The sequence below is a fragment of the Gobius niger genome, assembly GCF_951799975.1.
Source record: "Gobius niger genome assembly, chromosome: 22".
Taxonomy (NCBI): domain Eukaryota; kingdom Metazoa; phylum Chordata; class Actinopteri; order Gobiiformes; family Gobiidae; genus Gobius; species Gobius niger.
In genome coordinates this window covers 18,587,560-18,606,651 of record NC_136873.1, presented here as the reverse complement: position 1 = coordinate 18,606,651, position 19,092 = coordinate 18,587,560, and the positions used below count along the sequence as shown (strand labels likewise).

The window sequence follows — 19,092 nt, the reverse complement described above, 5'->3', positions numbered from 1 at the left end:
GTGACTTATGCGTGTGTGTGTGTGTGTGTGTGTGACTTATACATATGTTACTTATGCGTGTGTGACTTATTCATGTGTGTAACTTATGCATGTGGGTGTGTGTGTGACTTATACATGTGTGTGATTTATACATGTGTGACTTATGCGTGTGTGACTTATGCGCGCGTGTGTGTGACTTATACATATGTGTGACTTATACATGTGTGTGACTTATACATATGTGTGACTTATGTGTGTGTGTGACTTATACATATGTGTGACTTATACATGTGTGTGACTTATACATATGTGTGACTTATGCGTGTGTGTGACTTATGCGTGTGTGACTTATGTGTGTGTGTGACTTATACATATGTGTGACTTATGTGTGTATGTGTGTGACTTATACATTTGTGTGACTTATACATATGTGTGACTTATACATGTGTGTGACTTATACATGTGTGACTTATACATATTTGTGACTTATACATGTGTGTGATTTATACATGAGTGTGACTTATACATGTGTGTGACTTATACATGCGTGTGACTTATACATGCATGTGACTTATGCGTGTGCAGGTGTGAGCAGGAGGTGGACGAGTGCAAGTCTAACCCCTGTCTGAACGGAGGCTACTGCCGGAACCTGGCCAACAGGTTCGCCTGCGTGTGCGACATGAGCTACGCGGGCGACGTGTGCGAGATTGACGTAAGCGACATCTACTTTTACGTGGCGCTCCTGCTCTGGCAGAACCTCTTCCAGCTACTTTCCTACCTGATCCTGCGGCTGGACGACGAGCCCGAGGTGGACTGGGGGGAGGTCGACTGACTGGGGGCCGTGGGGGCAGCGCCGGGATGTTCTAGTGCCTTATGAAGATTGTGAATGTCATTGGATGCACTTTATTAGGAGCATTTAAAGCCACACTGCGGAACACTCTGAGGTGAGGTGTTCCTATGTGCAGCCAGTGATGCCAAACAGGAAACGGAAAATCCACCATAACTGATCAGCAACACGCACCCATATTATATTTGCCCTCTTTGTTTTCTGCCGGGGACTTAAAGCTTTGCATATTGCTTCACCAATGGAGAGTCCCGTGTTTGGAAATGCAGTTCATTTGGTGTAGAATAAATGTTAAAATAATTGATTTGAAGACATTGGTTTGGCTTTTAGTTGCATTTTATTTAGTTTTTATTTCATTTTTAATCACAATAACAAGCACACAGGAAGTCAGTCAGAATATTCCATGCACAGAGCCTTTAACAGTTAAACCTCATGTTTACCTCAGCATGGTGCAAAGGCATGAGCAGTGTTGGGGAGAATACTTTGAAATTGTATTTAGTTACAGATTACTGAATACTTGCCTTAAAAAAGTATTTTGTAAGTTATTCCGTAACTTTGTCCAATCAAAGTACTGTACTTTTCAATACTTTGAATACTTTCACGTTGATTTATCATGCGTTTCTGTGGAATATTATTAATAACATGTTGGCTCAACTTGTTACACTGCGTGTTAGGAACCTAAGTACCATTATGAGGGCAAAGAAATGCCCACAGCACCGACCGACATTATGAATATGAAGCTTAAATTTTCCTGAAGTAGTAACTGTATTTGGAAAGTAACTGCACCCGTCAAACGTTTGGAAACCCTTTTTATGTGTCGGTTTTTCTTTATTTTCAACACTTTTTCCATTGTGTGATTCTCATTGAAGACGTTAAACTATGAGAGCACATGGGACTATAGAGGAAACAACAGAGTGTGAAAACAAGCTCCCTTTATTCCTGGCATTTTCTCGTGGAGCTTCAGAAGGTCCTGGTTTAACAGTCTGTGAACTCAGAACCATTTCTGTGACATCGTTAAGCTCAAGGAGAAGAATGTCCAAAGTGCAAGGGATTTTGAAGAATCTACTTCACCTTTTTCTGTTTAAAAGTTCATTTAAAATGCCTTCAGTGAGAATCTAGAAAGGAAATAGTCTTGAAATACAATAAAAAGCAATATACACTAAACTCTTGACGGCTACTGTACCTGTGCTTTCACCAACAAAAAGGTACTTTCACCAACAAAACCCCCATAGTCAAATAAATGCCTGTACTCTTTTTCTATTGACTGAAATGTTACGCAGTGTGGCTTTAAAGATTGCTCAGTTTAAATCACATCGTCCTCCATTTACGTTGATCATTTTCCGACAAAACGGCTGGAGTTCATTACTGCGGCATATTCAGGTTTGTTTGACATTAGCACAAATGGAAAAGTATATAGTTTGAAAGATGCTTGGTTGGGAGATGGGGTACCTCAAGGGACTACACTGGGACCCTTTGTAGACTGCGGTAAAATATCCAAAATGTGATTCTCCCAAATGAATTAAAGGGGACGTTGTAAGCCATAATCATGTTTGATTGATGTCCACTTTAGCTAGCGACCACTCATTTTGTAAATACAAAAGTGTAGCTTAATCAAAGAGAATATTTTTGATAATAAAACTACTTTCAGTCTTTTGTTGCACATCAGAGAAGCATGTTATATTGTGACTTTGTGTCGTTGAGCAGTACGTTTACGTAGCAGCGTCTCTCCTGGTAGCTGTTGTCAGTTTGTCTATATTGGGGAGCCGGCTGTGGTGACAAAGATAGCTGGAGGACAAGAGGATGTCTCACTTTGTTGTTGCATCGTGCTGATATGTACGGCAGCACTGACTGTCAGGAGGCTTTCCACTCTCTGCAGGATTGTGTGACATGTAGGAGATATTTTCAGCTCTCTGCTCACCTGGTTGTACTGGTTGGCGTCTTGCTCACTTTATGGAGAAACTCTGTCGTTTCAGTAGGGAGGTTTGGGGGCAGTTGGCACATAGCCGGTAAGATTTCTCCTGGAAACAAGGATATTGTCTTAATCTTGAACTTTTCCACTAGCGCCTCATCAAATATTCACCCAGGACAGGCCAAGATCAAATCAGGGCTAAACTGGGTCGAAAAAACAGATACATATGCATCTTACGAGAAAACTTGTTATGGGAATCGTAATTTTTCACTCTGGTAAGAGGCTTTCTGTCAGATATATAAATACAGTTGTGTGAGGATTGAGTCCTTGATGAAAGTTCTGTCTCATTCTTTCATTACAAAATCCAGCAGATTGTCCTGCAGATGGGAAAAAAGACACAATCCAAGCTAGTCGTTAGCATGTAGCACAAAGCTACATCACGGCTAGCATTCTCCTTTTTTTATCATACAGACGGCATCTCTGGAATCGCCCATATATGGTCAACAGTTAAGGGGGAAAACAATTTGGAGAAAAATCTAAACTTTCTCTAATTATTCAAAAACTACTTTAACAAACAATTGATTATGAATATAGTTTCTACTAAATAAAGATACAAAGACATGGAGAGGAGCAAAGTGGTTCAACAGCCCATAAATACATAAATAAGGAGAATGCTAACACAATGCTTCATGTTAGCATCGTGCTAATGCTAACGGCTAGCTCGCGCTAGCTACGACTGACGTTTTTTCACTTCTACTGAACAACCTGCTGTGGGCAAATAACCATGTGGACCCGATTTACACTTGACTTTATTTATATGTGATAAATAACCAGAAAATGGCTAAAAAGAGTGAAAAATTGTGTTTCCCAAAAGATTCTATTTTCCCCCTTCTGCGAAGCCACGCCCCCTTCTATGACGCGATGCCGTCTGTATCTATTGAGCAAGTTTTTCATCTGAGAATACGGGACATTTTCGCACGGGTTTTGCTCATTTTATGCATAAAACATCTTCATCTCAAGTGTAAACCTTGCTGAACTCTTTCTAATATTTATGTCATTCAACCCAGTTTAATGTCTGTCCTTCCTGTTGGTCTGCAGTGTCTCATTACTTTGTGTCTGTTCCATACTCTGTCTTCTCTAAATGTTCATGTGTGTCATCTCTCTCAAATAAAACTTTGACTCATCCTCTGCCTGTCCTTTTTCTGTTTCTTTCTGAAGGAGACGTCTTATGCAAACTGACTTTTTGTGTTTAGTGCACAATCATACAGTCATAGTCTAATCATTCATTCTGTAATACAAGCGCTTCATTTAGCATAAATATTGCCTTTCTGAAGGTCAATGTGGCCACCATTAGATGTAAATGACTGGAAATAAGTCACATCAGACCACAGATAGATGGACACCAGACTCCTCGCTGCAGCAGTGAGTGAGTCTGCTCACTGTAGCACATACGCAAGCAAACAGGAAGTGGAGCAACCAATCAGCAAAGGGCGGGCGTCTGCCGTTAGCGTTAATATTCGCACAGGATTATGAATCACGAAACTCACCTACTGTCCATGTATTTTGGTCATTTACCTCTCACTCTCCCTCGTGGGCCGTTTGTAGTTTGTTATTGAGGGACTTCTGTGTCCTGTTCCTGCCGCTGCTCCTGAACAACCTGTGACACAAACAAACAAATCTGATTGAGTTTTCTGATGCCGCCAACGAGGGTGTGGGTCCCAGACTGACCCCCCCCCTGTGTAAAAAAAAACAGAGGGGGTCAGCCTGGACTACCAGGGCTAGTGTTCAGTTAAGTAACTTTTATTCACATCATCAGCCCATTATCTTTTATCCCAACCTATCCTCATTTGGATTTTAGAAAGTCTTGTAGCGCATAAAATATCTCCTTTTAAAATGTTGAACTTTCTCTAACTGTCTGTCTTGTCATTTCCTTTTACCATTGTCCAAACTCGGTCTTAACAGGGTTTTTGTTTGGGGGGGGGGGCACCATTCAAAGGCACCATTCAAAGGCACCATTCAAAGGCCTTAAATGTCATTGAAGAGCATTAAATTATATTCCCACTGGCACTAAATCGAAGTCTCTGAGAAAATAATGACATTACTCTGCTATTGTTACTGCAGTAAAAAGTAAGTCTTTCCACCCTGTTAGCAGGCGGTACTTGGGATATTTCTGATTAAAAAGGAAGGGGGAAAACACCTTCTAAATAGTAGTTTTAGTTGACACACTAGTGACGTATAGACGTATAGACGACAGGTCTTGGAGGGCTACATGAGACAAAAAGACACTGTCTAATCTCGTCCAGCTGCAGTTATATCTGATATTCTTCAAAGTTTCTGCTTTAAAGTTGCCGGTTGTGTTCAGTTTTGCTTGTTTTGAATTCCTCATTCCTTCGACTGATTGTTTATCGATTTCCTTTTTCTGGCATTAGAGCAGTAACATGATGACATGTGTATAAAGCCTGCTCAAACACCTCGTCTCACGTTAATGTGAGGCTCAACAAAGACTCTTAATCTGCCCTAATCTCAGGCCGTGTGTAAATCCCAGAATAACTTCCACAGTGACTCACAACATGCACTGTCATGGCGTGGCTTTGGGCAGGCACACACAGGCGAGGCCACACAGTAAGAAGATATCTATTCAAAGTCTTTACAGCTTCAAATGAAGGCTGGTGATGATCAGGAAAATATTTGCTCTTAAGAGCTAAACCTTCAGCTGCAGACTTGTGCCCATGCTCCTCACTGAAACCTCTGAACCTCCAGAGTTCAGTCTCTGAGCTTTAATACGAGCACTCATTTGGCGCCAGGGTCAGTGTTGTTCCATTTGTTTCAGTCTGATCAGAAATGTGGGCTCAGAGCAGCTGCTCATGAGGGAGGCACATTCTGCTCATTCTATAATCCAGGCATAGGTCGCTTTATTGATCATCCATTAACTGATTAAGCCTATACACAATGGCAGCCTAACCAGCCATTGTATATATTATATCCAACAAAAACCTGATTTTATTTCCAGCTGGATTCACAATGAAAACTATATTATAGGCAAGGCAAGTTTATTTATACTGTGCATTTCACACACAAGGCAACTCAATTTGCCTTATGTGTGAAATGATAGGCTCATATATTCAAACAATGGAATGTGTTTGCTCTCAGATGGCACTGTATTGTTCCCTAATATAGAATAAGATCAGATAAGGCTTTACATAATATAACAACAATTAGTATTGTTAGTATTCTTTATAATCAGTTAATCCCACCTGTCCAAAAACACAAAGTGAGGCCTGGAGGAAGAAATCACATTCAGTTAGACAAGTTCTGCTGCTGCCATAGAAACTAAATGAAGGCATCATGAAGGTGCTACACTCTATGATGCACCACCTTATCACACACTACATCACTTGGTTCAGGACGCTGATGTAGTCCAGGTTTTTGTCACTTATGTACACTGAAAGGCAAATCCTTCATATCCATCGTCCCCAACCCTTTTCCAGACCTGACCTGCTCGTGAACAACATGTGACGCAAATAAGCCATTCCGATTGGACGGGCTCCTCTGAGTTTGGCAGCAGCAGCAAAAGCGAGCGCCCGCCCAGACTGATGTCCTCATGTTTAGAATATACAGAGGGGGGTCATTCTGGATGCCAGGCTAGTCATGGGTGAAGACAATTTTGGATTGTTGACCTCAGATCTGGAGACAGGTGATATATGTCTTATACATAATGCAGGATATTTAAAAAAAAAATCATTTGTTCACTGTACTGTTCGTAGCAGTAAGGGGTCCCCAAAATGAGGGGAAATTGTGATATTCTCTAACTGTGCTGGATGTTTAGCATAAGACTCAAACAATCTTAAATCAGGACCAAAACAGAAACGGAGCGAAATGAGGAAAACCATGACTAGAAGTGAACTTTCGCACTGTTTAAGCAGGAGCCAAGGTGCGTAGGGCCCCCGCAGCCACAAGGGCCCCACATCTCAGTCAAACTGTGGTGTTGTTGCACTGATTAGAAGTCACTCTCCGCCTACTTTGCCGCATATATAACACCAAAACGGAGCAGTCTGGATGAGCAGGAGAGACCGACCGCCTTCCCCCGGTCACTTCTCCGCTCGAGTCCCCGCTCGGCCGCCTGTCTCCCGGGGCTCGCTTTCGCCTCCTGTGCGCCTGCATGTCTCCCGTGTCCCGGGCGCCGCTCTCGTGTTTTCTCTGCTCGGACTCGGGGCATCGGCCGCTCATTTATCATTCTTATTGTATAACGGAGAATCTGGATCGTAGTTTGGCGAATAGACGAGAGTAAAGCCGTTGTCCGTGGCCTTTTTATTTCAAAGAGGAGTTGAATCCACACGGTTCTCATGGGCACAGTTACTTACAGTAACTCTGGTTCTATGAATGTGCACAGTCTATAACGAATTGGGCTACTCACAGGTTAATTCTCAGTGGTCAGACAGAAATGACCGTCAGGCGCAGTTTCAGTTTTAGGTGAGAGAATGTGACCATTTGCCATTTAACATTTTAAAGAGGGGGTATTCTGCTTTTTTCAGTCACATAGCACCAGTCTATATCACACTACAATGATGACCAAACCTTCTGTTGGTCTGTAAATTAAAAGAACTGCCTTGTATAAAATGTCTCTCTCAAAATGGCTGTAGTGAATGTCTTGAAATAGGCCTCTGTCTCTTTAAGAACCTCTGAGCCTTTCCGACACGCACCCTCCACACGCTGTCTGTGGCATCAGTGGGGAGGGGGTTCTGCTGAGGAGCAGTGGTTGGTTACTCGGCTGGTGACGAAAGCTCGGAGGCGTCTCCAGGAGGTGGGGGCGTTCCTAGGAGGACTCAGGCAAACCTATCCCTAAAATGGCCGCCGTCAGAGTTTTTACAGATTACTCAAAAATACGTGAATGTGCCAAGGCAACACTTCAGGCATGTTATTAATAAGGGAATGACCGAATAACATGATGTAAAGCTTGATAAAGTCGATTTTGCATAATACCCCTTCTTTAAAAGGTGTTGGAAATAGACTATAGTAGTCCTAAATCCCAGTCTCACAGTGGCTTAGTGGTTGGTGGTTCTCACACAGAGGGACAGGACCTGAATTGAGGTCATTAACTGTGCACTACTGACCAGTGAAACTGTTTTTGACCGTAAATGGATTGGCTCTAGCCATGGGATTCGTAGGTACTGTAGGGCCCCCTGCTTAGGGCCCCAGAAGGGCCAGCACCGGCTCTGGTTTAAGCTCACATGTGTTTAAAAGGAGCGTAACTTCGGACGGAAGATTGGGCGATAGAAAGTGACTTCTTTGATATGGAAACATCACCTATAGAGATATCTGCTATACAGCCAAAATACTTTTTTAACCCTTTAAAAGTAGAGTAAAAAATAAATAATGTTTTTCAATTCTACGAGCTACATTTTAGATTTGCTTAGAAAAACTGCTGCACCAAAAGAACTAAAGTTTGAGTACAAAGAGTGTTAGTCCAAGTGAAATTGCATAGTCAGACATCCTTGTTTTGTCCCTCTCTCCTCAAAGTAATGTGCTTGTCATGGTCCCAACAGCCTATAGTCATCCCTGGTCTTATACTACTGGCAGATCTGCCCCGTCCCGGTGCAGTCTGAGGGAGCCGCTTTTGAAGTGGCCGTCCTTTGAGAGCGCCGCTGGTGGCTGGACTAATGTGCCTCGCCAGCAAAAAAAAGCGCTCGTGTGTGTGGCGTGTGGCAGAGAAGTGCTCAGTCAGCAGGAGACTCTGGCACCGAGGCTCCAGGATCTTGTGAGGCGGCGCGGGGGGGGGGGGCTACACTGTCGTCGGGTGGGTCCATGTGAGTGGGACAGTCTGATTTGGTGTGACGAGTCAAGGGGAGACACTACAGGCAAAACTCAATTTTTTCAGTTTTGGGCCAAATTGGTCTCTGAACATATAAACCTTCACCCGGAAACAGAAAATGTGACTAATCTTCACAATAACATGTTTAAATATTGCGCCGATTCAATGTTCCCCCATAGACTTATATGGGAGAATGCAATTTCAAGGGCCTTTTTCACAAAACACATTTTTCTGTCATTGTGGCGACACTCTGTCCACGTCAGTAGCACCTAAAGACTTCAAATTTTCCAGCCTTGGACTGAACAATGTTTGGAAGATTTTTTCTGATGGATTTTTTTATTATTTAATCCCTTAAGCCCCATTCATTGAGTTTTGAATGTCAAAGAAGATAGAAAATTAAATTTAAAAAAAAATTTCCACTAAAAAACAGCTTATCCCCTCTGACAGAAAACTTGCAATGTATTTTTTTCTCACATTTATGCCAGTGATCGACAGCAACAGTTTCAAATTGATATCTGTAAATATACATTTTTTCCCTATTCACCTGCCGTGTCTCGCTAAAGGAGTTTCACTTGTGTTTAAAATGCGTATTGCGCTGCTTTAAAGTTGCCGGTGTCCGCTCTGTACTCTTCACTTCTCCGAGCGCCGACAACGTGCCGATAGTCCCGGTCCGCACGAGCATGCCCTGCATTCACTCTCCTTCACTGTGCTGCTGTGTCCGCTGCACGTCAGGACGCAGATACTCCCCATTCCCCCACACCGAGGCTTCATTATCCTTGAGCTATCGCACGTACAGGAGTCTCAGGGAGAGAGCCGACAGCACAGCCTCAGCTCACACCCACACACAGGCCAAAGAAGATTTATCGGATTCAGAGGGTCGGTGGACCGCTGAGTCTCTGACAGGAAGCCCCGTTAGAGCAGTGAAGCCGACGCTGTTAAGTTTAAGGCTCTACATGTTTTTTTTAATGTAACACCTTTGCTTTATTTATTAGCATCACAATTCATGTCCACACACTTCAAGCATTTGTTAAAGGAACAGGCCAGCGTTTTTCCATACTGAGATTTGTTCTGACCTGAGTTTAGACGAGTTGATGTGTACCTGTCTGGTCTGTGTGCCCGTGGAAGAGCTTGGTAGCTTCGAACTTCACCCCCGTTTGGAGCTATAGGAATATACTTGGAGAGGCTAAATGCTAGCAACATCTTTGGTCGTTTTACGCGACTGAGCGCACAGACAAAGACCAGACAGGTACGCATCAACTCGTCTAAGCTCAGGTAAGAACATATCTCAGTATGGAAAAACGCGGGCCTGGTCCTTTAAGTGTGACGTCACGACTTCCGCTTCCGGGTCCGAGCAGACCGGAAAATAAAGCGAGAAAAAACGTCTTAAAAACCACAATCCAAATTTCTGAAGCTCAGTGGAGAGTGACTGAACCTACTTATTTCTCAGACTCATTAGCCAAAAATGCCGCACCTTCTGCTAAAAAAAGTCTTATTTACTAAAGTCACTACTTCCGGGGTTAGCTTAGCTGCTGCGCCGACCAGACTTTAAAAATTTTCTCCGCTAAACCCGGATGTAGCGATTTTGGTAAATATGACTTTTATAGCAGTAGGTTCAGCATTTTTGGCTAATGGGCCTATGTTCAGTAACTCTCTGTTGAGTTTCAGACTTAGGCCTGTTGATTGTGGTATTGAAGAGTTTTTTTTGTAGTTTCTCGCACATCTGCCGGTCACGGCTCCGAGTTGTTTAATCTGCTTATACCACGGTCCCACAAACATAACATTTATAACAATTTAGTTTTTCATTTACTAAACTCACTAAATATGCCAGACTACCGGGACTCTTTTCTGTGGGTTATTAGCCGGTCTTGTCTGAAGGCTCGTCTCAGAGCGAGTCATTCTCCGCTGCTAGTACGAGGATCTCAGTCAGGCTCAACCAAACAACATCAGCACAGAATCACAACAGGACTAACCCGGAAACACTTTTCCGTGGAAGTAAACACCGATATGCGGCACTCGTGGGCAGGAGTTATTTCACTTTTACGCTGTTTAACCTGAAGCTAGCTAGCTAGCTCAACGATTCAACTGTTTATAGTAACAGCTGTGTTGGAGTCTCTTACACCTGGGCCCCCCCAACTGAAACTTTTATGTTTAACTGAAAATTATGAATAGTGCCTTAACCGTTTTCAATAGAAATGTAAAGCTCATATTTTATTAACAGTAGGCTAACCTAGCTGCTCACTCTCCTCTACTTCATATTCAGCAAAAGTTTTGGCCAAACGTTGAAATTAACATAAAATCCATCTCATTCGTTCCTGTCCGTCGCTAATTAAGCGTTTATCTGATTCAGCTGCGTTAATGCGTTACTATGGCGATTCCTACAGTGGACCAATATCCCAGTGATTTAACTCTCCGGGTTTAGCAGAGAAAAATGCTAATGTCCATGTCAGTGCAGCAGCTATCCGTTGAGTTTCAGAAATATTGATGGTTGTTTTTAAGAGTTTTTTATGTGTTTTTTTTCTCACATATTTGTCAGTCTGCTAGGACCCAGAAGTCGTGATGTCACACTTAACAAACGTACGTTTGGAATTGTGCCTATTAAAATATTAATTGAAATAGAACCTCAAATGAATGGACAAATCAAATAATAACAACTCTGTAATGGTGGGTGGAGTTACAAACAGCTGATTTGCCAACCAAAAGGACTGAGACTGAGAATGGTCTAGGTCAGTGGTTCTCAACCTTTTGGAGCCGCGACCCCCATTATAACAGTTCATTAGGATCGTGACCCCCGCCTGGGTCAGACCCTGGGAAAAACAAGAAACATTAACCTATATCATTCTTAAAAAGCATAGAAAAAACAATGGCTAAAATAAAATGAATCAAATTTAGAACAAATAATAGCACACTGGTAAAATAGCCTGTATGCTACAATACCATAGTACTAATATATATTTTTATCTATATGCTCTGGCGACCCCCCAAATCTGTCTTGCAACCCCCTTGGGGGTCCCGACCCCCAGGTTGAGAACCCTTGGTCTAGGTAAGGCAAGGCAAGGCATGTTTATTTACTGCGCATTTCGTACACAAGGCATCTCAATGTGTCTATAGGACGAGTTAGAGCTGGTTTGTTCTGCAGCAGTTAGCACTTATTTGTTGATAGGTGAACAAAATGAGAAATAGGTTTATTGTGTTCACTTGTGTGTAGATATACATATATATATATATATATATATGTACACATTTGTATGTGGACCTGCTTAAAGGGTCTTCATTTTAAAGGTTCCTTCTCATAAATATGGTGCCTCATAAGAGCTCACATACAGCTCATCCCTGACTGAAGTTACTCCTCCAGAAGTGCTCTTTCAGCAGGAGACGCCACTTTCAAAGCCCTGGTCTATGTGGGCATCTTCTCCGTGTATGTGCTGACAGAGTGTGAGAGATTTCCGCGTGTGTCGGACATTTCCTTGTTCTGGCAGACTGATGGAGGCTCGTGGCTGTAGGCTGCTCGGGCTGGCTCTGGCCGCTGTCACCGCGGCTCTTCTGACAGCCCGAACAGGTAAGCACTTTCACCAACCAACAAAGACAGGAGGAGAGAGAAGAGTTCCTCTGGCCTCGGGATATGGACGGGCTGCTGGAGTGTTCCCGGAGTGTAAAGTCTGCTGACGGTGACAGGCGGAGGAGAGGCTCTTAAAGGCGTCGCGCAGCTCTGTGTCTTACACTGGTTTGCTCGGGACAATTCCACTGTGGATTTGCCTTTTGACAAAACCGGGCTTCATTTGTAGGGATGATTTACAAGGGAGAGATGAGTTCTGGAATACCATTATGAAGCTGCACCAATACGTGTTTCCTGCAATGCATGGTTTCAATTTGAATTTTTGGTTCATTAGGCAGTACCTTTGAGACAAAATTATGAACACTCTCGAGTGCAAGTCTCCCATGTGGTGTATGGCAGAATGTGTTAGAGTTGGAAACTACAGGATCAACCCATGGAGGCAGGATGTTTCGCTGCTTGTAGATTATTTCATCCAAATAATTGTAGCTTTTAACAACTGTGAGCATGAAGCTGCGGGATGGCCCAGTTAGTGTAGGAATCGTGGTGTTGGTGGGGTCACAGGTGCAAACTATTGCTGCGTTCCAGTCAGAAGTTGGGAAATCCGCAAGATCAAACATTTTCTCCGAATTGTAGCGTTCTGAAAACAACAGATAGTCATCTCTGGACTACAGAGATGACTAGAGGCTGGTGTAGAGGCTGGTGTAGAGGAGAGAGAGAGGCTGGTGTAGAGGAGAGAGAGAGGCTGGTGTAGAGGAGAGAGAGAGGCTGGTGTAGAGGAGAGAGAGAGGCTGGTGTAGAGGAGAGAGAGAGGCTGGTGTAGAGGAGAGAGAGGCTGGTGTAGAGGAGAGAGAGAGAGGCTGGTGTAGAGGAGAGAGAGAGGCTGGTGTAGAGGAGAGAGAGGCTGGTGTAGAGGAGAGAGAGAGGCTGGTGTAGAGGAGAGAGAGAGGGGCTGGTGTAGAGGAGAGAGAGGGGCTGGTGTAGAGGAGAGAGAGAGGCTGGTGTAGAGGAGAGAGAGGCTGGTGTAGAGGAGAGAGAGGCTGGTGTAGAGGAGAGAGAGAGAGGCTGGTGTAGAGGAGAGAGAGAGGCTGGTGTAGAGGAGAGAGAGGGGCTGGTGTAGAGGAGACAGAGAGAGGCTGGTGTAGAGGAGAGAGAGAGGCTGGTGTAGAGGAGAGAGAGAGGCTGGTGTAGAGGAGAGAGAACACAAGATAACAACAAATAATCCGGTCCGCGGTAAAAACGAAACAGAAACCTGCAGTGACATTGATGTCAAAGCTCCGCTAACAGCAACGAAACACTTCCTGTTGTCCCGACAAAATAAAAGGCGTCAATGTTCCAGCCGCTGGGAGAGGGTTTGAAATGTTGATTAATAAATTTACCCCAATATTTTAGGTGCAAATGGACACAAATCTCGTTTTTCTTTGTTTTCCTGGTCGTCCGTTTTGCTCAAATAGAAATAAAGGCCTGTCTCTAATTGTGGCCTGGTTCCAATAAAGACCTGGTCCTAGAGTAAATAAAGGCCCCGGCCTATATTAGAGCATTTACGGTAATATTGTTTGTTTTGGGAAATTGCCAGTGAGCCAGACCATTTTTCTTCTCCTTTTGCTCTCTCTCTCCACCCTACAGCTAAAGTCTGAAATGGTTCCAGACACGGTGAATGCAGAAGAGAACATCCTGGTGGCTGACTTGCCTCTGCCTCTCTGTCTCCCCCCAGCTCACGGCGCAGGGCCTGACCTCCGGGCTGCTCCTGTCCCTCAGCCTGCTCGCCGTGGCGCTCGTGCTGTTGCTCATCCTTACCTCCGTGGGCCTGATGGTGGCGCTGAACCGCAGGGCCACTCACGGCACCTACAGCCCGAGCCGGCAGGAGAAGGAGGGCTCGCGGGTGGAGATGTGGAGCATCACGCAGCCCCCGCCCATGGAGAGGCTCATCTGAGAAGGTTCCCATGGTGACCAAGATCACTGCCTCACTTTAAAGCTGCAGATCAGGTTTCAGTTTACATGAAGGATCCTGGTCAGTCCACACTGAGCTTTAGCAGACTTTGGTGTGTGTGGTGTCCTCTCTGCTCACCCTGCCCCCATGGCCCCCACGGCCCCACGACCGTATCAAACATGTGACTGTGCCATCTCGTGAGCTGCTAATCCCTGTGCTCCCAAATAAAAATACAGACAGTTAGCAAGTTGGCTAGTCCGGGACACATTTCAGAGTCCGTTAGCATTAGCCTGCTCAATCTATTTTTTCCTATAGCCGTTAGCATTAGCAACCAATCATCGCAAATTACGAACAATCCACATTACATTTAGGTCAGAGTTTTTGGAACTTTGCTTTAAATACAAATTGGTGCATAAAAGTGTTTTCTGAATCCAGCTCAGTCCAGTGTCTGCTCTCTGTGGCTCAGATACACATCTTAATGAGAGAGAACCCACAGAAATGATATCAGTGCCATGACACCGACAAATCAGACCTCACCATACTTTCACTGCAAACAGTCACGTTTTGAAATAAGTGAATACGTGAAACAAGTCATTTTGTCCTTGTTGTGAGTCTAATTTCAAGAAATCTGTCCCTGAGGTAAGATTTTAAAATAAATGAAATCACTGCACTCGATAACAACTAGATAAAAAAATCTGAATTGACTTAATTGAAGTGTGAATAACGTGCCTCATGGACAGATGAGATTTTATGAAAATGTCACATATTTCAAGATTCCTTTTTGCAGTGTTAGTATTGTGCCCATTCATTTGTTTGGGGATAGAACCATAGACATCATGTAATAAAGGCTTGATGTCTCGTCCGCACCAATGGCCGCCGGCTGCTCTGCTTTTTGACCACGAACGTGGGGGCTGCCATTGCTCCGCCATTGCTGTAGTACCTCCATATCGCCACTAGGCCCCCATTGAAAAGCATTGGGGTTTAGACACCTTAAAAACAACTTTAACGCCTGGTTTCAATTTTTTCAAACCTAGACTAGGCTAGATATTCCTCCTGAGATAACGCTGGGTTAATCACAATTAATGAAACCAGGCTGGTTTTCGTAATATGAATTTTTGAAATCTGGTACTTAATGAGGGTCGGATTGTTAGCATTGGAGCAGCGCGAGCTACACGTCACGCAAGGGCCGAGTCTACGGTGAAAATCCCGCCCGTATGTCCTTTTTAGGAACATGCTTCGTCAGAGCTGGGGAGGGGAGTCTGTTAATCCGCCATGAATTCCCCCACGGCCGTGGTCATTCTGGTAAACGGGGAGGAGTGAGCAGAAGACGTCCATTATTTTTTACAGTCTATGGTCCGCACACGGCGGCCATCTTGCCACAGGGAGCTCGCTCACTCGAAACATTGTGTTTTATGGTGCATGTACTTTTAAATAACCGTAACTTGATCAATTTTCTATCGATTTTCAAACGGTTTGGTTTGTTATAACCATCAGAGATGTAGTCATGACACTGCATACATGTGAATAAAAACGAAAATCTGCAATTTCAACATGTTCCAGCATTCAGAATTATTGCCACGTTAATAACGTTTGAAAGAAACCAAACCGTTTGTAAATCCGTCACGATTTCAGCGAGATCAGAGGATTTGGATAGAACACTCAGTTTAGACGAGTCCAGGTTTCACCGTCTGTAGAAGCAGGCTCAAAGCTAAAGGTGTTGTTCTGATCTCTGTGGTGCACCCTGTACATGGACCAGTGGAAGCCCAGCTCTAAATGCTGGTTCCTGTTCCCGTGTTGGAAAAGCCATGTGTTAGCAACAATGCTAAGGCTTTTAGCTCCTCACTGTGCTCTCATGAGCCTCGCAGTATTCTGGAGCCTAAATATCCAGGATATTGTTGTTGTCCATGTATATGGGGAAGTGAGTATGTCCATGTTCTGCATATGTGCAGCAGCCTTAACCACTAGACTATGGCCTGTAATGATGTTCCTGTAGTAACAGACTAATGGCGCTGCTGTCGTCCACGGAGGGAAAGTGTTTTCTCAGGTGTCAATGACGTGGCACAAATACATCCTTTAAGCTAATAAAAATAAGTTATTTTATAAAGCCTAACAGTGTGGTGATATTCATGATCCAATAAATGTCACAAATCAAGAGAGTGCTGTTAGCTTGTTGTCATTAGCCCACGTTAACAACATTAGCATCTGTTTTATAACCACAGAGGCAGATGGCTTAAGGGTGAGGAACACACTCCTAACAGTGTGTCGCCATGTTGTGAGAGGCAAATCCAACCCCAGTGTCCAGGAACAACACGTACAGGTCAGAGCTCTTCTGAGAACAACTGGACATTAGTCCATGAGATGGCAAGTTGAGTTTAGCAATCGAAGCATGGAAGTAGTTTTGACTGGGTGTCCAGGATCTCCCTTCAGAGGAGAGTCTCATGAAAACATGAACCATCACATGACGATGGCGATGACGATGATGAAGAACTGGTTTCCCTAATATGTATATATTTCTTTTGTTCATTTCTTTAGTTGTTACACTTTGAGCTTTAGCTCCTCTCGTTTGCCTTGTTGATTCAGCGTGTACAGTATTATTATAATACATAAAGTAACATTACTGAAGTGGACTTGGTACTTTAGCTGTAATTAAAAATGTTTGTAAAGCAGACCCACAAAAAGAAGCCTTTTCCATCAGGAACGACTGAATTTCTGTATTTATTCAAATCAATTCCTTTTGGTGCCAATTTGTTTTTTGTATTTTCTAGAAAACTCTTTAGAATATAGAAAGTGTAAAGTGTAAATGTTCACTGATTGTTTTTACTTTGTGCCAAATGTGCCATTTTACTATGAAATAAATCCTTGTTTTGTAAATACATCACTATTATTTTTAATCCCCATGACATAATCCACAGACACATGAAATGTTATACTCCATATTTATTTGAGTTCACAGTGCAGACGTGTGCAGTTGGAATAAATCAAAAACAGATTGACCTCAGTTTTAAGACAGATTTGGAACATGCAGAAAACAAAGCTCTTCATAACATCTTCCCCCAAACTCTTAAAGAACTCGGTACGAGCAAGTATCTGGTCATGTTTCGGATTATTAGGATTTGTCTTGACACTTTGAACCTTTTAAGTCCCAGGTTGCCAAATATATTTGTATAAAATGGAAGCAGGGTACCGTCCTCAAACCGGGAGGAGATAATGATAGATAATGGGAGTTGAAGCTGCTGACCCAACCATTTCTATCTTCCACATCGATTCTTCATTGAGTTGATTTAATCCAGGTTTCAGGCGTTCTAGACGAGCCACATTTGGCCCCCAGGCCTTCATTTGCCCACCTCTGCGTTAGCGCCACCATAGGCCAGCTAGTGGGCTATGGGGGCTTCTGATTGGCTAGAGCAGGGGTGTCAAATTCATTTTGGGTCGCGGGCCGAAATTCAGCTCCCACGGCGGGTCGCGGGCCACATATAAAAGAGGAGTGTTTTCCAATAAATGAATAATAATAATCTGAGATTTGGTCAAAGCCCCAACTGAACTGTAGCTTCATTAATCACAACGGCTTACACTTATATTGCACTTTGAGGAGCTTGTGACACAGGCTTGTAAAGTACTACATAGTCATTATTCATTCACTCCATACTTGGTGGTGGTAAGCTGTTGTTGAAGCCACAGTCGCCCTGGGGCAGACTGTCCATTTACCACATGGCTATAATGTGTTGTTCATATCCTAAGCTCTTATGTCACTGCCCTCTGCTGGACACGTGTGGAACTCTTTCTTTTTTTGAAATGTAATGCCCCCTAGTGGCTAGAATGAGCATTCTGGTTATTCTTTAAACATTTGTAGCTCCGCACAGGAATGGGCAAGAGGCTCTTTTTCTTTTACATACTATGTAATTTATGCTCTCAGGACCAGTGTTAATTTTGACAACATATATTAATTTAGTTTTAGTCTTAGTCTTTTGACTAAAATATAATTTAATTTTAGTCGAGATTTAGTCGAAAAAATCTTTTCAATTTTAGTCTAGTTTTAGTCGACAAAAATTGCATGCATTTATAATATTCATATTTAATCTATTAAAAACTTTTAATTTAGTTTTAGTCCAATTTTAGTCATAAAAAATATCACTTTGACTAAAATTAAGACGAAACTAACACTGCTCAGGACAGGGGCCGGATGAAATCATCTCAGCCCGCTGTATGTTTGACACCCCCAGGCTAGAGGGTGGCTGTATTTGTCCGATGTTGTACCCCCTGCACAAGGGAAACACGTTCATTACGTAGGATCCGAGGTTGTGGAGGCCATGACCCGACAAACAGCCACAACGGCACTGACGTCACACAGGTGACCGGGCCACGCCCCTGACCAGGGCAGAGGCTCGGGCTAAAACTCCTGTAGGCTGGCCCCGGCTGCTACACCGGTGTTCATGTATTAGATCAGCATTTACTAAACAGGCTTATGGTGACAATAATAATGATAATGATCATAAACCCAGAGAATGAGTGGTACCCCGCATGTATATACAAACTGTCCACTTCAACATGACCATGCTTTTACCAAGAGTCAGTAACAAACTCATCTCTGCACCGAAGGAGTTCACAACATTTCAACCATAATCACATTTTGAATCAATCACTGTAACAAAGAAAAGCCTTGATCTTGCACGTTTTAAACATGTAAACAGGTTGAATTCTGTGGCATTTCTTTCACCTCAGTGGAAGTTGCTACATGATTCTAATGTGAGACTTTGCAGAGTTTGACCAAAGCCAGTCACTGCACCGTCATCAAAATGCACCACACAACATTATCTTTTCACTCATTCAAAAGGCAGCGTTCACGTTCTCAAATGGAGGGGCAGCTTTTTACAACTAATGACCCCGGTCCTTGGTCTTTGGGCCTGTTTTTTTGTTTCTAAACTCCAGATATCTGCATTTTGACAAAGGGATTCTCTGATGGAGTCCCCGGCTGCCCTCTGCCCTCCACCTGTGCATAACCCCACAAAGTTACTCCACACGAACATGCCGATCATATCTACAGAATAATTTACAGTAGCAAATGTTTTCAGAT

At 43.4% G+C, this 19,092-nt stretch overlaps 1 protein-coding gene across 1 annotated transcript in view; it reads left to right on the top strand.

Annotated features, from left to right (window-relative positions):
* The window catches only part of crb1 (crumbs cell polarity complex component 1), a 48,061-nt gene extending 33,975 nt beyond the window's left edge, over window positions 1–14,086 (top strand). Inside the window, exons 13-14 of the mRNA XM_079580919.1 lie at window positions 565–691; window positions 13,806–14,086. Coding sequence (XP_079437045.1) covers window positions 565–691; window positions 13,806–14,024 — 346 coding nt within the window. The 3' untranslated portion in view covers window positions 14,025–14,086. The remainder of the gene's footprint in view (window positions 1–564; window positions 692–13,805) is intronic.
* Window positions 14,087–19,092: the final 5,006 nt, after the last annotated feature.